The sequence below is a fragment of the Mesoplodon bidens genome, assembly GCF_964165515.1.
Source record: "Mesoplodon bidens genome assembly, chromosome: 1".
NCBI classification, from domain to species: Eukaryota; Metazoa; Chordata; class Mammalia; order Artiodactyla; family Ziphiidae; genus Mesoplodon; species Mesoplodon bidens.
This window is the reverse complement of record NC_138176.1, coordinates 221,940,927-221,963,680: the sequence shown is the minus strand read 5'-3', so window position 1 is coordinate 221,963,680 and position 22,754 is coordinate 221,940,927. Positions and strand designations below refer to the sequence as shown.

Sequence of the window (22,754 nt, the reverse complement as noted above, 5' to 3'; positions counted from 1 at the left end):
GAGCATGGGTTCTAAAACCAGACTCCCTGGACTCAAACCCAGCTTTATACTTATTAACAAGGTAACTGGTCAACTTTGGCCAAGTTACTTAACCTTTCTGTGCCTCAGTTTTCTCATGTAAAAAATAGGGGTAACAATAAGAGGGCCTGGCTCATGGAATGGTTATGAGGATTAATTGAGTTAATATTTACAAAGAGATCAGAACATTTTGAGTATTAGTGCTTTTAAATTTTGTTTCATATACATACATATGTCAAATATATATGTACATGTACTGAATTGCAATGTAAAATGTCTTTCTTATTGTGAATTGCCATAAGGAAAAGATTCTGCTCTAGACTCAGAGTTCTTTGAAAGTAGTGCTTCATTCTCCTTTAAGATTCTTCTGACTTACATAAAATAATGCTTTATTTCTTGTTAACTTTCTTTCTGGAGAGGATTGAAGAAACTTAAAATTAATGTTTTATATTACATAGCTGTCAGATTATATATAGAAAATGAAAGGCAAATAAAGGAAAAGTATATAAATATACTCCCCATCAGGGTTAATATAGTTCCCCTGAAGAAACATTAAATTTCACTCTGAACTTCTGGGCAGACTGGGCAAAAAGGGAGATGTGATGGACTAGAGAATCCTCATTACCCGATGAAAGGAAGCATATCAGTTCTTCAAGAGAGATAAGCTTTTTCCTGATACTAAATTCCAAACGAAAGTTATCTCATGATCTTATAGAAGAAAAATGGAGCAATATAATAAAATTTTGCACACCTAATGAACAATGAAATGGATGTATAGACAGCTTGTCATAAATATTACATCTCTTAGCCAGGTTTTATTTTAGGCCAAATAGTAATGGGTAAGACATATTACATTAATACTGTGTGCTGGTCTGTGTTTTTAGTGATCCTCACAATAAACCTGGAAATAAACCTTGTTATAACTTCCAGAGATCAAGGCATAGAGAGATTAAGTACTTTGACCAAGGCAATCTAATGTTACAAAGAGGCAGAAACAATGAGACAGAAAAAATGATTCATAGAGAGGAAGGAATGAACAAGCTAGAAAGAAAATGAATCAGGCATGAATCAAGAGATCAGATTTCTAGACTCCTCGTGAATTCCCAGTACTGTTATGGATCTAGAACCTCCCTCTGGGTTCATCTCATAAGGATCCAGTTATTCTATAACCTTGACTCATATTTCCATAAAAACCCCTTAAGCTTGTCTGAAACAATCCCTTATCCTACAGCCAATGTAGCCACAGAAGTAAATTGCTGAATGAGGCAATTGTCTTAAAAGTTTAGTTTAGGGGTTTTCCCACTTCAAGATCAAGATGGATGGCTAAACACATTTCCTTCCTATATTTGAAATGACCACTAAAAAGTCCAAAAGATAGTAAATTCTTAACATGATAGGAAAGGAAGAAAAATGAGAGATTCCAAGATTTTCAGAAATACATTTTCAGAAAGCAGTTGGAATATCACCAGAGATAAAAAGTAACATTTCATAATGATACAAGAAGTTGATTCATCAAGAACACATAATCCTAAATGTTTGTGTTCCTATGACAGAACTTCAAAGTAATAAAACAAAAACTGAAAGAAGGAAAAGGAAAAACAGACAAGTCCACAATTATAGTTGGAGATTCTAACACCACTCTCTCAATAATTGATTAAAAAATCAGTAGAATATTGAAGACTTGAACAATACCATTGATCAGCTTAAATAATTGGCATTTACATACATTCCACCAAACAACAGCAGAACACACATTATTTTCAAGTACACATGGAATACTTTTCAAAGGAGATGATATTCTGAGCCATAAAACAAATTTCAATATACTTAAAAGGATTTAAATCCTAGAATCATTTTCTCTTACAACAATGGAATTAAATTAGAAATAACAGCAGGAAGATCTCTGAAAAATCCCCACAAATGAAACTAGACAACATATTTCTAAATAAACCATAGATCAAAGAAGAAATCAAGGCAAATTAGAAAATCCTTTGAACTGAATTAAAAAAATATAGCATATCAAAATTGGTAAAATGAAGCTAAAGCTGTGCTTAAAGGGAAGCTTATAGCATTAAAATGTTTATATTTGAAAAATAGAAATGTCTAAAGTCATTGCCCTAAGTTTTCATTTTAAAAAACTAGAAAAAAATTAAATTGAAAATAGAGAAAAAAGAGTAGTAAAATGGGGGCAGAAAACAGGAAAACAGTAGAGAAAATCAATGAAACTAAAAATGGCTTCTTTGAAAAGATCAGTAAAGTTGATCAATCTTTAGTCATGATGATCAGAGAAAAAGAAAGAAGACACAATTTACCAATTTCAGAAGTGAAAGACGGGACACATCACTACAGATTACATAAATATTAAAATGCTAATTAGGAAATAAACTTCATACTGGTAAACTCAACAACTTACAGAAATGGCTAAATATCGTGAGACACTGCCAAAATTCACTTAAGTAGAAATAGATATCGCAGTAGATTCACTAAACACATTGAATTAATAGTTTAAAAACTTCCCACAAAGAAAATTCCAGGCCCATTTTGCTTCACTGGTGAATTCTACCTAACGTTTGGGAAAAAAAACACATCAATTTGGCACAAACTCTTCAATAAAAGAGAAGAAACACTTCTCAACTCATTCTATGAGACCAGAATTATCCTGATACCAATACCAGAAAAAGCCATTACATAAAAAGAAAACCACAGAATAATAATATTCCTCATAAACAGTGATACAAAAAAACCCTTAAAAAGTAACAGTTGGCCTGAGCTCCTGTCAGGGAAGCTGGTGTACCGTACAGAGTCCTTTTCATTTGGCATCAGTGCAAGGAATAGCCAGCTTGTGCTCTCCCAACCCATAAATCTCAGGATGAATCCTGCAAACAGAGGAAACCCAAATGCACTACCTATGTTAAGAAATTGAGGACTTCATTATTATGAATAGACAAATAGCCTCTGATATTTGAGAAAATATTACAATACAAAAGAAAAAAAGATGAACAAAGAGAACACTCAATGTCAGCTGAAACAAAGTTTCTATAGGGAAAAGAGGAACTTTGAGAGATTTCCAATTTCTTTCCTTACAGACGTTGTAGAAAATCTTACATCCCTCAAATGTAACCTAATGCTATGAAATCATTTAAAGAAAAAGAATTCTTCAAAATTAAAGGTAGCTGAAATATTTTTTAAAACTCAAAGGAAAGGATGGGAAAGAAAGATAAGGCTATCAACATGTAGAATAAAAACAGAAAAGATATAGAAAATATTTTAAAAGGCATAAGATACAGAACACAGTTCAGGTGGTGAATATTTATCCAAGAGAAAGAGATGAGAGAATGAATGATGATAGCTATATAGGTAGATATAGATGGACAGAGATAGAGATATGGATAGAGACATAGACACAGATATCTTAGACTGGAAAAAACCCACAGATCTTTGGGCTGTGACTACCAAAGTAACCAGAAAGGAAAGAACAACAAAAACAACAAACAAACAAACAAAAAAAAAGGAAAGAAAGAAAGAAAAAGGAAAAAAAGAAAAGAAAAAACCCACTTCGATGCATCTTTATGAAATATCAGAATGCTAAGTATACAGAGAAGATACTAGAAGCTTTCAGGGTTTGGGAGAATGCTTGTCATCAAGAAACAAAGATCAGACTACCATCACAGTTGTCAGTAATAATACTTGGTTCAATAAAAAAAGGGAGGATGTCTTTAAGATATGCAGAACAATTATTTTAACTTAGAATTCTATACCCAGATAAATTATTAATCAAAACTGAGGGCAAAACAAAAATCTTTTCAGATATGAGGACTGGAAAACATCTCTTCCTATGCAGTCTTTCTGGACCCTTCATCCCTGCCCCAAATGGCCACTTTAGAGTCTAGGGGAAAGAAAAGAGAATTCAAGAAAGAGGAAGCTAGGGGGCTAAGAAAAAAAGTACAGTAACTCAGAAGTTCAAAATGAATGCTACAAAGTTGCTTTAAAACTGTTGTGATTAAGCATCTGAAAGTTCTTAGTGATAAAGGTTTAATATATACATAACACATACATTAAGGTCAAGAAAATGATTAGGAAATTGAGATTTGTGTGTCACTTAAATGTTCCATTAAATGTGGAAAGGTAATATAACATATGCTATCATCTATATTATTTATACACAAAAATAATAATATAGAAATATTAATATATAAAACATAAAACCAACAAAATTTGCAAATAGATCAAGTGTACCCAAAACTTTCCCCTGAATTGAAATGTCACTTCTATTAAATACCAAATTTTCATGTGTGTATACATACACATATACATATATATTCTGTTCCATTGACTTATTTGTCTTGTGTCAGTGCCACATTTTATTAATATAGTTAAAATGTATTTTATATCTGGCAGACAGTTCCCCTCTTTGTTCCAAATGATCAGGTTTTTCTTGTACATTAACCATTCTATATGAATTTTAGAATTATCTTGTCAAGAGTCAGGAGAATATAATTGAGGTTTTATTAGGACTGCCTTGATTATATATGTTATTTTAGGAGAATTGGTATCATTAAAATATTGAATCCCACATTGGCAAGAATGTCCATTTAACAGTACGTGGTGTTAAATAATAGGAGTGACAGCAGGGATCCCTTCAAATTCCTTACTTTAGTGGAAATGATTCTAATGTACCGCAAAACATGAAACTTTATGCTATAGGGTTTTAATAGATACATATTACCAAGATAGAGAATTCATTTTTTAGTTTCCACTTTTCTTAATCATGAATGAGTTTTGAACTTTACTAAATAATTTTCTAACATCTCCTGAGATTATCATAACGTTAAGAGATTTTCTAATTTTGAACCGTTCTTAGAATTCTGGGATAAACCCTACTTATTCATTATGGTTTTAATTTGCTATGAGTTCTTTTTTAGGGGGGTGGTATGGGGGAAATTTGTATCTAAATTATAATAATATTAACCCATAATTTTCTTTTTTTTTTTGCTACACTAAAAGTTAGCAGTTACTATAATTGTAATAGAAGATATATTATCTCTTCCATTCCTGGTACAATTTTGATGACTTATCTATTTTTGTTTTTCTTGATTATAAAGTACTTGTAAAATGTATTTGTCTTTTCACATAACCAGGTTTTTTTGTTTGTTTGTTTTATGGGTCACATTTTTTGTTCTCTATTTTATGAATTCATGCATTTGCCTTTAATATTTCCCTCCCTGTCCTTTATTTGACTTCATGTCATTGTTTAATCTGTTAGGATTTTTATTTCTAGCATCCTAAGTTGAAAGCTAGCTTTTTCACTCCCAAGTGTTGCTCTTGTTTTCTAACAAATGAATTTAACTTATAAATTTCCTTTTAATACCATGATGATTTCTTCCCCCAGGATTTTCTGTTTAATTTTTTTCTTTCAGTTCTAAGTGTATGAACATTTCTACAGTGGTTTCCCCTTTTGGCCATGAATAAACTAGAAGTGTATTTATAAATTTGAAGGTGAATAGTTTTTTCTTGTGGCTTTTTGGGTTTTTTTTTTTTTTTATCCAAGAGGGAATGCAGGATTGGGGAGTGAATATATACTTGTGCTCAGGAAATCTGCCATATGTGATATCAGTTTATGACATTTTTAGTGTGGCTAGTACATGATTAATTTTATAAATATTCCTTGTATGTCTGAAAAATAAATATATATTTTCTATTTGGTAGATTGTTCTCCTACAGAAAACGATCAGAATCTAATAATTAGATTGAGCCTGTTATTTCAACCAAGCTAGACAATTGTTATTCAAATCTTTTTTCCCTGTATTTAATTTACAATTTTCTGAAAAAAAAATACATTAAGATCAATTTCTCCTTTTTCTGTGAATTTTATATATTTTGAAGCTATTGTTATTAGGTGTATTGTTTTCTAGCTGCCATATTTCTCAATAAAATAATCTATGAATCTCTAATATCCATATGCCCTTTTAATTTTTTTATGCCCTGATTCTATTTTATTTGCTATTAATAATGTTATATAATCTTTATTTTTATTGGCATTTGTGCTATTATAAAAAAATACAAAAGGAACAAATAACATGTTCTCCATCTCAAGGAAGTTATAATCCCTACTATATATCTATCTTGTACAATTTTTTTAAAGTTTGAATTCAAGGCTCTTTTATTTTATCTTCTCACAACTACTTCCTTTTGTTCTTCCAATATTCTTATTGATGCACATATTTGATTTGATATACCCTAAGGTCTTAGTTATAAGTAGGAATTTCCTAAATGTTTGAGATAGCTGCAATAAAATTAACATTCAGGAAATGCAATAAAATGCAACATTCAGGAAAATAAGATAGCTATATACAGATGTTGTCTGACAAAAGCTTCAAAATTATCAACTTATTTTTTGTTTTTATTAATTTAGTTTTTACTAAACATAAAATGAAAGTTGGAAGTTGGATCACTGTGTATATATAGTTTGTGAGAAATTCTGGCTTCACTGTTTGTATGTGTAATGCATACCTCCTTTGCAATGGTAATTAAAGAGCACACAGTATGAAAGGTTTCTTCACATGGTTTACAACATGGTAGTTACCTTTTTAAGCATTCATGTTTGAAAGGGGAAAATATATTCTTGATTTATTTTTTGATATGGGGAAAATTGAAATATATTTATTGGAACAAATTATGACACAAAAAATTTTAAAAACCTAATGAGGTCACCAGCTGCCCTAAAATAGTCAGAACTTGACATTTATCTTCAGTTAAATTTACTCCAGATTTCTTATCCAAGAAATAAAGAATGATAGAGCTAGAATGAGCATAAAAATCATTTGTTTGGTTTTTTTTTTTAATCTTAAAAAAAGGCAAAAGAAAAAAGAGGGGTATATGTATACGTATAGCTGATTCACTTTGTTGTACAGTAGAAACTAACACAACATTGTAAAGCAACTATACTCCAATTAAAATTAATTTTTAAAAAAGGCAAAAGAAAAAGAATGTAGTTAACAGATCCCAATGGATAGTTTTGCAAGGAAAAGTTTTATAAAGGTATATATTTTTTTCTCATGACAAAATATTACCTCACTAGAAGAAATGCCATAATAAGAGACATCTAAATGTAGGTTTTATTATTTACCCTCACACTATCTTCCATTACATTGCTGAAAAGAGCACAAATAATGTTTTGTTTTCATTTCTAATTTATGTGATTTTTCCCTTTGTAATTTAAACAGCAGTTATATATTTCTTAGATACTTGTCATGTTTATAGCCCAATGTACACTATTTTTCTTGCCATCATTTTAATAACTACTTACACATTATAAAGGGATATATGTTTGGAAAGAGCAACATTTGAATATGTATGATAAAGCCATAGGTATAAGGAATTGATTGGTTTACTTTTCCCAAAGAAACCTCTACATGCAGTTGTTTAATGTGAAAGGTTTTTTCCTGAAAAGGTTAAAAAAGTTCTAATCAACTTTTGTACATTATGTAGAACTTCATTTTCTAAACTCTGCAAAAGAAAGTTTCATATTTAATGGGAAATCATGAATTATTCCATTTATTATCTACTTCCTCCTTTCAAAGACATGATCTGGATAAAAGGCGGGGTGAATAATTTCAAAAAAATACAATACATTTTTAATGGGAAGGTGCAAACTACAGATTCTCATGACTATTAGCAAGTGTAGAGGAAACAGAATTTTACTTGCAAAATTCGTCAAACTCTTGCAAAGATAAAATGTATGACATACTTTAGTAAAAAATATACAGTGAGCTGAAGTTTTCTTTTTAATGCAACTTGTTGTTTTTACTAAGTTTTGTCTTTATATTCTCCAGCTTTCCATCTTTATTAAAGTTTGATTATTTCCCTCAATTTATGTGGAAAATTGATAGTTCTTTTATTTATAAAGGTGTAAAGATGAAGAATTGAAAGAAAAGTTTTAAGTGATATTATTTGAGACAAAATTTCCTAAGTAATAGAATTTCAAGAAATTTGGAGAGCAATCACTGAGTTGTTTAAAAAAAAACAGAATGACTCATATTATATGGAGTTTTATATTAATTAAAACTGTAAGTACTAATTTGGACAAAAATATGGCATTTTTGGAGCTAGATATGGAGCTAGAATGATCATGTTTACATGTGTGTATAGTCCATTGTTTGTAGCATGAACCTTATTTTTTGTTTTTCTCCTCTTTTTCTTACATTTATTGCCATGATAGTAGGATATAGAATCTGACAGGATGATATTATTTATTCAGTTTTTTTATCATTATAACTTAATCCAAAAGCTAAGATTATTTTTAGGCTTTATTTTTCAGGCTATATCTAACTGGATAAGTAACAATATAATCAATATAAATTGGTTATATAATTATGTTTTCCTGTAGTGGAAAGTTACAGTGTGAATTGAAAGAACAAGACTTGATACGATTGCTTCGTTTAGCCAAAGGTGTTTGGATTCAAGTGTGGTACTTCTGGGTTGAAAATATGTTCCCTGAAAATTCTTCTTAAACAATGACATTCATTTTATACCTTTCCATGTTTGATCTTTGGCATAAAATATTCTTTCATAAAAAAGTTTGAATTTCTTGAAGGGGTTTGCAAGTAATAAGACCATTTATAAAGATTATATCTGTAACTAGCCTCACATAAGGAGGTTTCTTCTGGTGCTTTTTCACTGAACTGCTTATGAAATACTTTAAAAATGTGTTTAAGTTTGAGATTTTTCCAATAAAGAAAATCTTTCCGTAAAGAAAATGTGTGTGACAGCTACATGGGTAAATATTTTGGTAATACTTTATATTGATTGATGCATAGTTTATTCCTTCCTGATTGATGATGATCACTGTACTTCAGATATTTGACTGAATGGAAATCATTTGAGTAAATCATTCTTACAGGGTATACACATAAAAAATGCCTTTATATTATTAAGGGAATCATTTAAAGCCATTGTAAGGATTGCAGTCCGTACTGCTTGCTGAATAACCACAGCTTTCCTCTGATAAAGGCTAATAATCACCAGCAAAAATACTATTTGACAGATTAACATTTATTGATCTCACAAAAAGTTACTGCCTTTTGTGCTAAATACCAGCTCTAACATAATTGAATCTGAGAAATCATCTTTGTTCCATTCTACACCTATAGCCCATATATCCTAAAATAAAAATCACTCATGTTGAAGTGAATTCTTACTGTGCTATTGGGAGAATTCTTTGCTGATCAGATTTTTTAGTGTTTTATTTTTGGTCGGAAGAATTAAATTAGTAATAGTCACATTTACAAAATGCCATGGGGTAAACTCTTATTTATTATTATTAACATTTTTAGAAAAGAATTAAAGGTTGAACTTAGTTAAATAATTGTTTTCCAAATGGAATTTTTCAATGTACATATACCTTTAAAATGTTGAAAATCTAACTGTGCTTTCTAAGTTTGATTATTAATAGATGAAAATTTGTATTTTCTAAGAACACAAAGCAAAACTTGTATATGTAACAGTTTCCTCTAAAGATTCAAATTAGCAAACTTCTAATTGTTTAGAAAATCACAAAATATTATATTCCATAACCTCTTGGGGGTGGAATTTATTTATTTATTTTTTTAGTTATCAAGTACATACAGCTATAAAATGAATCTAAATCTAAACTGAAACAAAAGCCGTGCTATATTAATAACTTATGTTCTGATTTGTTAACATTTTATGTTGATTAGTTTTTTCAGTTTATACAATTAAAGGTGATATCGCATTTATTTGGATGGTAATTCTAGTGAAGTTTCCAGAAACTATAAACTTACACATGCGTTAGTGGTATTTCTTTGGAATGAAGCTAAAATGTTAAATATTTCAATCTTTATTAGAGGGGTTTATATAAAATTATAGCAATAAAAAGTATATTATAGTACAATTAAGTATAGCACAATAGATATATCTTCATAATTATTTTAAACATTTTATCTTAAAGTAAATATGACCAATATATTTTACAAAGAAAATCAAGATTGGTATACTGCCCGTGATATTAAAAATTCCTGTTACAAGATTAGTCACAACTGCAATAATATTATGAGTTATCTGGTTTATTTTAAATATATATTAAAACTATGCATGAGGGGCTTCCCTGGTGGCACAGTGGTTAAGAATCTGCCTGCCAATGCAGGGGACACAGGTTCGAGCCCTGGTCCGGGAAGATCCCACATGCCGCGGAGCAACAAAGCCCGTGCACCACAACTACTGAGCCTGCGCTCTAGAGCCCACGAGCCACAACTACTGAAACGCCTGTGCCTAGAGCACATGCTCCGCAACAAGAGAAGCCACTTCAATGAGAAGCCCACACACCGCAGCGAAGAATAGCCCCCACTCCCACACGTAGCAGCTAAGACCCAACGCAGCCAAAACTAACTAAATAAATAAAATTAAAAACTTATATATATGAGCTGCAGTGATTGTATCATGTTCATTATATGTTCATTTTCCTTAGAGAAGTTCTCCAAAAATGTTAAGGAAAAATTAATAACAATATTTATATTAATAACTAATTCTAATTGTAACATTAATTATGATAGATACATTCTTTTGTTCCAAGTATAACAAATTCTAAATACTTTTTGAGATAGTAACATATGAATAGTCAAATTAAATTATATAGAAAATAAGTAGTGATTACCAGGTTATTTATGATTCGTGGACATACTGGGATACAAAATGAATTTGTTTTAGAGAAACCATCATAATTTTAGAAGTGCTTTTTACATGCATTTAATTTGGATTAATAAAAATTCCTTACTAAGTATGTATATGTTTCTCTCTAGAATATATTTTTAATTTTTCCAAGCTTGAGAATTGGATGGTTTGGAAACTGTTCATCTGTGATATGCCACCTGCCCTATTTACATTTTTAACAGTTGAGTATTTGTTGACTGATCCCAAAGACAGCTACATGTTTTGTTGTTACCAGATGGATGAAATAGAATACCATGCATAACTTTACATTTATCTTCTTTGAGTGTCACCTTATTTGCATACCAATTAAAATAATATCTGTATTAAAATGGATAATGAAAGTTATCAAATTTACATGATGTGACTGCAGTTTGTGAAATTTCCAGTAGATGCCCCCAGAGACCAGTCAACTCATTGGAAATCCTTTAAATTTAAAAAGAGCCTTTTCTGTATTGAAACTTTTTTATTGCTCTATTTTGAAGTACATAGAAAATAAATTAAAAGTTCTAAAAATCTCAACTCCAATGGTTTATTACACAAAAATATGTATGAGTGATAGTAGTGTATTCTTAATCCATATCAATCAATTGTTAAAAACCTAAGTGTGTAATATTAAGAAAAACGCTTTCAGTTTTCATTATAAAAGCATTCTATATGCTTTTAAAGTAAAATCATTTCAAACATAGTTAATTTTTTTCTTTCTAATCCCTCTTTCTTTATGTATTTATGTGGCTAAAGAAATGCTATGTCCTTGTTTTAGCTTTTTAGGAAAGAAAAGTATCCTTTTCATATACACAAAAAAACTATAAAACATATCCATACGACATATGAGTTTTATCAGTGTGTGTGTGTGTGTGAAGAAATGGATTTTTTCCTTCAAATTATACCTAATATCTACCTACACTGAAAAGTATGAGTAAGAATAGAGACTTACTTTATTCCATGGAAATTATATTACCTGAAGCTATTTAAGTATTAATTTAACAGTCAATATAATTATCCCGTGGTGATTCCAATAACATTTATCCCTACAATATGAATGTAAGACTGTTGTTACTGACACATAGATAACCCACTAGTGACTTATAAATATTAACTGAATGGAATAAAAGTATTATCCTGACTTTTGATTAGATATAACATATCTTTTGAGTTTATCTTTGTCAGATTAAATAAAAGTTTTATGATCTTGTTTTAAAGTATTGAGCTTATTGAACTGCTTTTGAAATATTTGACTGAATGTGCAGCTTCACCTTGATACAGTATTTCAGTTTGACTTATGAAAAAATATGTTAAATATATTAATCATATATTAGAGTAGTTGATAATGCATTTTAATTTTGAAAGTCCATGTAATAACTAGTATAAATACCTAAGTACAAAGAGAATAAGATAGATTGACATATCTATTCATTCATGTTTTCCATATTTGTACAATTTTATCCTTTTTTATGTTTGTTTTATGTTTGTCAGTGTTTTCCCCATTAGACTTTACACACGTGTGTGGGAATCACATCTATTTAATTTGCTTTGCACGGATGCTACTGGTTGTCTGCTCCCTCATTTTAAGGAAGGGGATTCTCTGAGTCTCAAAATAACACCAGTCTCTCTCCCCAGTCCAGCGCAAATGTGGATTAATATGGATAAAGAAAATGGCTTTCTTTTTTTTTTCCTTTTTGATTGAAGTATAGTTGATTTTCAATGTTGTGTTAGTTTCAGATGTACAACAAAGTGATTCAGTTATATATATATGTATATTACAAAATATTGAGTATAGTTCCGTGTGTTATAAGTAGGTCCTTGTTGTTTATCTATTTTATATATAGTAGTGTGTATATGTTACTCCCAAGAAAGATAATGGCTTTCTAATTGGAGAGTGACATCATACTTGTATAATGATGTCAAATTTCTAAACAATCAGTACAAATAAACCCCAAAAATGTGTGCAGGATGAGGAGGAGAAGAAAACTTAACAATATTTGATATAATAGGAGGTACGAGGCAATGTGATAAAGAGAAAAAATTCAGAATTTGTAATCCGAGAAACCTGGGTGTGAAACCCACCCCTGCCACTTATTAGCTTATATGATTTGGGGCAAGTCACAGCCTCACTGAAGATGGTTTCTTTATCTGTAAAAATGGAAGTAGTTGGGCTTCCCTGGTGGTGCAGTGGTTGAGAGTCCGCCTGCCGATGCAGGGGACATGGGTTTGTGCCCCGGTCCGGGAAGAATCCACATGCCGCAGAGCGGCTGGGCCCGTGAGCCATGGCCGCTGAGCCTGCGCGTCCGGAGCCTGTGCTCCGCAATGGGAGAGGCCACAACAGTGAGAGGCCCGCGTACCGCAAAAAAAAAAAAAAAAAAAAAAAAAAAAAAAAGGAAGTAGTATTTGTAGAGTTATTGTGTGATTTAGAAATGATGTCTGACACATCATAGGTGCTCTATAAATAGTAGCTATTCAAAATGGTTTAAGGTAGAATTTAAAAATGATATAATATCTCCTCTGTGGCTGTTTAATAGAAAGCTCCCCATTTCCCAGCATCTCCACACATTCAACTGCTATGGAGTTATGTCAGATTGTTCAGATTGACTTTATTCCAGTATACAGATTTTTTTTTTTTTTTTTTGCGGTATGTGGGCCTCTCACTGTTGTGGCCTCTCCCATTGCGGAGCACAGGCTCCGGACGCGCAGGCTCATCGGCCATGGCTCACGGGCCTAGCCGCTCCGCGGCACATGGGATCTTCCCAGACCGGGGCACGAACCCGTGTCCCCTGCATCGGCAGGCGGACTCTCAACCACTGCACCACCAGGGAAGCCCCAGATTTTTTTAACTTAGAACTTTGGGGGAAATTTGGATGTAAATTCAAAATATTTAGAATCTCTATTGAATAATGCCTTTAAATAGTAATAAAAATCCATATGAAATGCATGACCACTTAATTCCATTCTTAAAACCATTCTTCTCCAGCTACATCCCTTAGCCTGGTAAAGCCTTAGGTAGCTGCAGTGGCAAAGATCTTCCTTAGGATGTAAATTTCTAGATATTCAGCATATCTGTGAATGTCACAACTTCTACTTCTATGAATGGCCTCTTTTCTGTCAGGAGAACTCTCCTCAAACTCCATAGTATCAAATCTCTCCACAAATTTTACTAGTATTCTTAGCTTACACCCAGTATAGTGACTTCAGATCAAGGAGATTTTTCTTCTTCTGATACTTAAAAAGAGCATGTTTTAATTTAGATAAGTATTTGTTTTAACATGTAAGTAAAACCAAAGACTAATAACTTCATGTCCAAATGAAATAAATAAAATAATGAATTTGGATTCTCTTTGTATTTCTATTTGCATTTTTTAAAAATTCTTTTTTGTAAAGCAAGTAAACTTTGGGCTATGATTCTCTGTTGTGAAATATAAAGCCTGAGAAATTCACATATAATGGTAGAAATTGACATACAATTTTATAAATATTTTCAGATAGCAAATTTAAAAAATGAAAATTATTCTGGTTAAAAGAAATGATATTCATTAACTATGAAGGTTGAAATAGGAACCCATTTAGTAAAACACTAATTGCTCTTTCTGGCTCTCAAATATTAGTAATGAGGCTTAAATTATACCATACATACGTATGTGTGTGCACACAAAACTGTGTATAAAATAGAGATGATATCATCATAGTTATATAGGCATTTTCAATACATCTCTATTTGAGATCTCTTGCAAAGAATGGTCTTTTAAGAAAAATTTACTAGAAATTTTAAAAATTGATGTTAATTATATATCATGGATGTTTTGAGGCTGAAAGATGTCTTGGGTAACAAGACAATCCTTTCTGAAGCAGTTCGTATTCTTTGGTCACAGGCAGCAGAAACTGATTCTGACCAAATAAAATGGAAATGATTTTATTAGAAGGATATTTGGTAACTAGCTGAATTCAGGGGAGAACCCAGCTCAAAAGAAAAGGAAAAGACGTGGGACACTTGAATGGATCTAGGTAGCAAGAACTACTTGCAACTCTTGTCAGGATGTCACTGCCAGGTTGACTGAGCTCCAGCAACCTTCTACATCTTTGTGTTTCTTGCCTCAAGATTCAAAATCCTGGGAGAGAGGCCAGTGGCTTAATTTGGGTCACTGATCCACCCCTTGGCTAGGGAGTCTTTGAAATCAAGTCCCACCAAGATGACACACGATGTGCCATTTCCAAAAATACTTTGGAGTACTGCCGTCTGTGGACATGAAACTAGATGCTGGGTGGACCAAATCCAGCCAAAGCACCCTCGTCTTCCAGGTGAGGGAAATAAGGCCCAGGGAATGATGTTCTACATTTCTGTCCCAGCTGGGATTAGAACTGAGATGGCCTCCTGACATGTACTTATTTTCATTGTTTAAATCAACGTTCTAATTTTTATTTATTTATATTTTTTTTGCCCCAGTATGCTTTCTTCACTCACAGGAAAACATGCTGGCAGCCAAGGCATAGACACACAAAGGTGGCAGTGCTTGTTGTTGTTGTTGTTGTTTTTGCAGTACGCGGGCCTCTCACTGTTGTGTCCTCTCCCGTTGCGGAGCACAGGCTCTGGACGCACAGGCTCAGCGGCCATGGCTCAAGGGCCCAGCCACTCCGCGGCATGTGGGATCCTCCCGGACCGGGGCACGAACCCGTGTCCCCTGCATCGGCAGGCGGACTCTCAACCACTGCGCCACCAGGGAAGCCCTGTTGTTGTTTTTTAATTGAAGTAGAGTTGATTTACAATGTTGTGTTAGTTTCAAGTTTACAGCAAAGCGATTCAGTTATATATACGTGTATATAGATAGATAGATAGATAGATAGATAGATAGATATTCTTTTCCAGATTCTTTTCCATTATAGGTTATCACAAGATATTGAATACAGTTCCCCGTGCTATACAGTAGGTCCCTGCTTATCTATCTTATACACAGCAGTGTGTATCTGTTAATCCCAAACTCCTAATTAGTCCCTTTCCCCACCTTCCCCCTTTGTTAACCATAAGCTTGTTCTCTGTGTGGCAGTGCTTGTTTGAGGGAAGGTTGAATTTCCAGCCCCTTGTCCCCTCAAACCTCCTTACCATCCCTCATACTGCCCTTTTGGGTAGCATCTGGATGTCCCCTTCAGTCTCCTCAAACTCAAGTTATCTGAACCCAGACTTATTATCTTTCCCCAAACCTGTTCATTCTTTTGGGTTCCCCTCTTTTGCAAATTACCAAATACCCACACGTGACTCCTGTTGTCACCCTAGCTCTTCTCTTTCCATCAACCCCAACATCCAGTCAGTCACCAAGTAATCGGCATTTTTATCTCCTAAATATGTATTGAATCCACCTACTTCTATTTATCCCCCTGCCTTACTTCAGTTCAGCCCCTGTGGCCTCTCCTTTGCATGAACACCAGAGTCTCCCATTTCTTCTCCCTGCTCCCAGTTCTGTTCTCTTGGATCTGGTGTGCATTTCAGAGTCAACAAGCTCAAGCATGCTAAATTGAAAGTGTTTATTTTTTTATGACTTAATTTTAATTCCTGGCCCTAAGCCTTGATCCTCCCTAGTGTATAATTCCAATCTCGTCCCTCTTAGGTAAAGTCAGTCCAATTCAGTGATTTCTCAGGTTATTCAGATTCTAACACTCCTTCCCCTCACCCTGTTTTCCCACATAGAAGCAACACAGCATGGGTGCAGGGTAGAGGGAAATAGGGTTACTAGGTTTAGCAAATAAAAATACAACATACACTTCAACTTGAGTTTCAAAAAAACAGAAATTTTTTTGGTGTAAGTATTCCCATGCAATATTTGGGGCATACTAATAATACTAAGAAAAAATCATTTGTGGTTTATGTGATATTCAAATTTAACTGGGTATCCTGCCCAGTTTTATCTGGCAAACTTTGGAGTGGATTTGTCAGCATTTACTCCTAGGTCTTGATCTAGGACTTGTGATAGACATTGAACTAGCTTCCCTGGTATTCATTTCTCCCTTTGCTAACATAACTCCAGTTTCATTTGGGGGCAGCAGTGTGCCCCAAAACAGACAGGATATTTGTTTTTCTAGTCTCCTGCAGCCAGGGATGGCCAAATGACACAGTTCTCACCCATGGAGCCAAAGTGGAACTCCAACAGAAGTTGCAGGAATGCTTTTGTTTTCCCCAATAATAGAGAAAGACACAGCTGATGCCACCGAACTCTCCCCTTTCTTCTTGCCTTGAAGGTGGACATGATGTCTGGAGCTGGGGCGGCCCTCCAGTGACCAGTGAGGGGAAGGATAAAAGAATCCCAGAGGCATGGGCCTTGAACTTGCCAGGCCATGGAACCAAGGCCAGCAGCTGCCCACCCTTAGGTGTCTTGTGCTGTGAGAAATAGAAACCTCTAGTTTTGAAGGCACTGCGGGCCGAGTTTTCTCTTACTTGGAGTTGAATGCATTCCTAACCTATGGGATGCTGTCCAGGGGTCCGTCACTGGTGTACTCGATTCATCCTTTTCTGTCAGCTCTGGAAATATGCTGACCTGACTCAGTAGCTCCCCAGTGCTTCTTATCCGCAGAGTTACAGTCCCCAGTGGGCAGCGCATCCAACAGCCTTTTAGCACACATCCCCTTGCTGTGGCCAGCAACATTGTGGCAACGTACCAGCCCTCTCTTCCCATTAACTCTTATGTCCCACACTCAGAGCCCACTAGACAATTACGGTGTTCGGCCCGTACCATTCAGGGGCTGTGGGACATTGTGCGGGCTGGTTCCAGTCCTCTTCTGCTGAGAAAGTCTCTGCATTGACTTTTGCTGCCTTTCCATGCCCTTGTGTAGGGGCAGGGGGGTGGGGGGAGGGGAGAGAGGACCTGGCCCTTCTCAGCATCTCTCTGTTTCCTTCTCCACATTCTCGGCTAAAGGGCAGAAACAAAAATCTGCCCTTTGATAGCCCCTGTCCTCTCCATTTCAAATAATTTTGGTCATCATTTTGACAAGATGGTGGTTTTTGGCCTGGGACTGTGGTTTCCTTACTCTCTTTGTGGACTAGTTCTATAACAATAGGTGGCTTATACTGGCCACCAGGTACAGGAGGGTTGCAGTTCAGCTGGGACATTCCTTCCATACGATTTTTCTAAAAGACAATTTCTTTGACTCATTTCCCTGATCCAAAACCTTCTACGGCTCTATCCCACTCTTAGCTTGGAGTCCAAACTTCTTACCATGGCTTTGAGGTGTCCATGATCTGGGTCTTCCCCCCCCCCTTTTTTTTTACTTCCCTCTCTCCACTCCCTTTCTCACTGTAAGTATTTTGTTCTAGACCTAAGCTGATCCCCTGAGTAAAAAAATTATTGGTGATGGGAGCTGGGCATTTTTGTTTCATTTGTTTTTTAAACTCTGTAGGGTGAGTCTATTGCAGGACTTCATGTTTCTCAGAGCATCTTCACATACATAATTTTTCTTGGTTCTTAGAAGAATCCTGTGATGTAGGTAGGGCATAGATTAATACAGATTAATATACACATTTCACAGATGAGAAGAAATGAAGTCCAGAGAGGTTAGAAAGAGCTGACCTCAACCTTGGGTGTTCTAATTCCAGACTGTCTCCACTCCACACTGAAATGCTTATTGATAGTAGTAGCACATCAAGTCAGTTCTAAATATTTAATTGTATCCTATTTTTAAAAAATGTAAAATAATTTGTATAAAGGTATATCATTAGGCCTTTTGCTTAGTGTAATAATAGCCACCACACAACTGTTATTCCATAACCCTGTTTTATTTCCTATATAGCAATTTTCATCATCTGAAATTATTTATGATTTGTTTGCTTATTTGTTGGTTGTGTTCTCCCACTAGAATATACACTTCACAAGGGCATTGAATCTGTTTGGTCTAGAACAATGCCTGGCACTTAGTAGGAAACTCAATAGCTATTTGTTGAATAAATAAATGGACTATTCAATTGTCATTTCATCTCCTTGGGTATGATTTATTATTGTTAGAAGTGAAATAGTACATAACAAATCATTAAGTTAGTCCTAACTGAAAATAATTTTTAAAATATATTTAGCAAGAGATTTCAATAAACATTTTCTGCGTAAATAAATTAATGAACAAATGAACCTCCATAATATACAGTGAAACCACTTAATAGAGCTTTGTTTTGATATTCACCAACACATTTAAATTTTGCTTGCCTTACTGGTTTTTTGTTTTGTTTTGGTGGATGGCTAACGTATTAAGTATTTTTGGATACTGTCAGTTGCTATGGTCTGAATGTTGTGTTCCCTAAAATTCATATACTGAAATCCTAATCCCCAAAGCTGTAGGTCACTGGGGCTTTTAGAAGATGATTAGGTCAGGAGGGTGGGGTGCTCATGAATGGGATTAGTGCTCTTATAAAAGAGATTCCAGATTATTCCCTAGCTCCCTATACTATGTGAGGATATGACTAGAAAATGCCGGCTGTGAACCAGGAAGAAGGCCCTCACCAGGAGGCGACCTTCCTGTAACCTTGATCTTGGACTTCCAGCCTGCAGAACTCTGAGCAATAAATTTCAGTTGTTTATAAGCTACTCAGTCAGGGATATTTTGTTATATCAGGCCAAACAGACTAAAACATCAGTCAGCTAGCTTATTTGTCCTTATCAAAGGGAGCTCAGCTCTGGAACTGATATATTTATAATGTAATTTCACTAAAATTACTGTATTTAGATAGTTCCTGGCATCCTTCATTAAACTGAAGTTGTTCAGTTATAAGTGTTTGAGGTCAACATTGTTTTCAGCGCTTCCACTGAGGGAAAAAAATGCAGCATGATTCAACCTTTAATTATTATAGGATCAAAACACTGCACAGGTTTAAAGGATTAAAATAACATGTTCAGTGTTCTGATTCTTATTCCCAGTTACCGGAACTCGTACAAGAAGAACATCTGTGTGGACATGCTGCGAGATGGTTATCATAAGTCTTTTACTGAGCTCTTTGCTCTGATGGAGAAGTGGGATGCCCTGAGGGAGACTGCAAAAGTGAGGTCCCTCTTCTGGCTGCAGAGACCCCTGGAAGAGCAGCCTGACAAGCTGGATCACTTCTACTACTACCTGACCAGGGCCGAAGCAGCTGAAAGGAAAGGTGAGTGGATGGATTTGGGGAAGCAGCACCGCAGAAGGCAGAACAGTGAGCGCCTGAGGGAAGGTTCCAAACTGTTTCAAGTATGAATTTAAAACATTGAGACATCTTAGCACAATTCAAACTAATCAGCTAAGCATCTAAATGGAATAAATGGTAGAGAACGCTGAATCACAAGGCTGGCCAGACACACAGCCGTCCTGGTGATGTCACTCTAAGCCAGGGAAGACAATGAATAGAACCTAATAACATCTCCAGGGCTTTCCAATTTATTAAAATCTTTGGTATCATTAATTATACATCTTTCCGTAGTTTTTTTTTGTATATAATCTGATTATTGACTTTCACTGAGGAGACACTTTCAGAGTACTATAACTTGACAATTATACTTATTTTCTACTATTTGTATAATGTAATTGAAAGATTTTATCCATAAGTTCTATAGATTTCTATCAGAGAATTTTTATTAGTGAATAGTGAGGCGACATAAAAAGCCTGCAATTTACAATTATGAATAAAATTGTTAATTTTATATTTTCCATCACATCATCTCTAATAAATTCCTTTTTTTTTTTTTTGGTATCCTAAAATTTTCCAGAAAGTCTATATGCTTCAAGTATTGAAGAAAATATTTTAATCTCTACTATAATTATACCAATATTGTCATAAGTATTTCTTATTTACATATTCATAATTGCTCATTTTATATAATCAAAGAAAGGAAATTCCAAAAGTTGACATATAAATTTGGTGTTTTCACCAAACAAATCCAAACAAATTCTTTTGTTCAACTTTTTGTGTGAAAACACCACAGGACTCAAAAAGAGAAGCTCAAGCCCCAACATGACGATGTCTGTACTTCATTTCAGGCCTTTCTGTGGGAAAATAGAGTATTAGACAATGTTTTGTTACCCAGTGCTGCAATGTGGAAAATTGATAGGGACATAGAAACAGCATCAGAGGTGCAGCAGAAGTCTTTTAGCCTCTATAGTGGAGTCAATATACATATTTCCTATCTGGTTGTGACCTGACTTACAAATATGAGATATACAAAAGTCCTAACAACACTACATGTGAACTAGTGTCTGTGTGTGTGTGTGTGTGTGTGTGTGTGTGTAGACAAGAGGTGATTATTTGATTATTTGTATGATGAAAAGTATTTAACTGCAGAACTGACTTTAAAAATAGAGTCCTTTGGTAAATTTTAAAATGTGATTTACATATAATTTCTCAAGAAATTAACTGTTTAAAATTTTAAAATGCTATTGTAAGAAAACCTACATTCTAGTGTCAGCCCCAACTTCTGAATGATATTTTTACTGAAAATAGAATTGATCCAGATAAAATTTGCTCATAGTCATTTTCAAAGGTGAATTAATCACATTCACTAAATGTTTTAAATAGAAGCATTCATTTTAGTAGCATAAATATGAGCCAAACACATCACTAGTTATAAAGTGTCATAAATATGAGAAACTTGTCATAAAGCATTTTGTAATTGTAAAGAAACTAAATGCTAAATAATCTGAAGGTATAAAACTTTTAATTTGTAATCTTTTATGAAAGAAAAGTAAATATGCATATAAATTAAAATGATTCTCCAATTCCAAAAATTTTTAAAGTCCATACTTTACAATAGCCAATGTCTTATACACATGGTACAAGTAATGAAATATTTTCTTTACTGAGTGGTTTATCATATAATCATGGTAACTAAGGTTACATTTGTTAAATGGAACAAAATTACCTCTTGCTCAGAACAACTCTTCTGTAAAGTAATCGACTTCAAAGTGCAGTGGCTTTTGCCTGGTTAAAATACAGAAAGTTAAAATTATTGCAAAAAAGTATTATTGGAAATACTTCAGTTGAAGGACATGTAAATATTTGTATGCTCCTTTTTTAAAATGTGTGTAATTTTTTCACATTTAACACATGAACTTCATAGGAGAAAAATTGTGATTGAGTTAAGAATGTCCCAGAAAATGGTATAGGGGATATGCACAGAAACTCTTATTAACTTGAATTAATTTTAAATCTTAAAACCCATACACATACACACACAGACACACACACACACTTAATCTAGAATACAGAGGTCTCTTAATAGTGCCTTGAAGATTTCACCCCATATGGTTGTGGAATCTGAGACAATTATCTTGAAGCAGCATATCTCTGAGTATTCTCATTGCTTTTCACTGGAAGGACCATCACTCTAGGGTCACAGTGAAGTCCATGTAATCAAAGCTGTGGCACTAACAATAGTCATCTCAGGTCAATTCTGTCCCTTGAGACTTGGCAGAGCAGGAACCTAGAGTTATTTAAATTACTTTTCAAAATAGCACTTTCTGTTTTATAGCAAAGAAGTGTTTAAAGTAAGACAGTCATTTCTTTTTGGATTATTTTCTGTTTGTTAAAGTGTTTCTTTGTCCCTGATAGCATTTCTTATATTTCCCATTGTTGTGAATCATCTCTGTACCATCTGTAACATTATGATTAGGGCCTTGTGTCCCATGGGGCTGAGGAAGAGATGGCAATAATGGTAATGGGTAGCCAAATCAATAGATAATTCAAACATGATTTACACTTGACTTTAAATTATTGTTAAGGGTTAAGCAGCAATTTTCTTCTCTAATAACATTTATTTAAGCTACCCAAAGTATGTTCTACTCAAGCAGAGTCCCACAGGACATTTATACAGTTTATGTAAAGCAAAACAAAAGTAATTGTCTGGTGAAATAAGTTTGAGAAACAACCAAGTGAATTAACATATACATTAAGCAGGTTGGTTTATTGCAGGACTTATCAGAGCCTTTAATATGCTCATGTATATTATGTGGTTCACTGAAAGAGAGAAATTAGCAGGAGCATTTTCCAAATTTATTTCATCATGAGATCTCCTTTTTAGGTAGCATAA

The 22,754-nt window shown here is 33.9% G+C and overlaps 1 protein-coding gene across 1 annotated transcript in view; it reads left to right on the top strand.

The window, feature by feature from the left end:
* The window catches only part of TTC29 (tetratricopeptide repeat domain 29), a gene marked incomplete at its 3' end in the record, with an annotated part of 266,131 nt that overhangs the window by 21,937 nt on the left and 221,440 nt on the right, over positions 1 to 22,754 (top strand). The window contains exon 5 of the mRNA XM_081217036.1: positions 19,620 to 19,843. Within this exon, the coding sequence (XP_081073162.1) occupies positions 19,620 to 19,843 (224 nt within the window). The remainder of the gene's footprint in view (positions 1 to 19,619; positions 19,844 to 22,754) is intronic.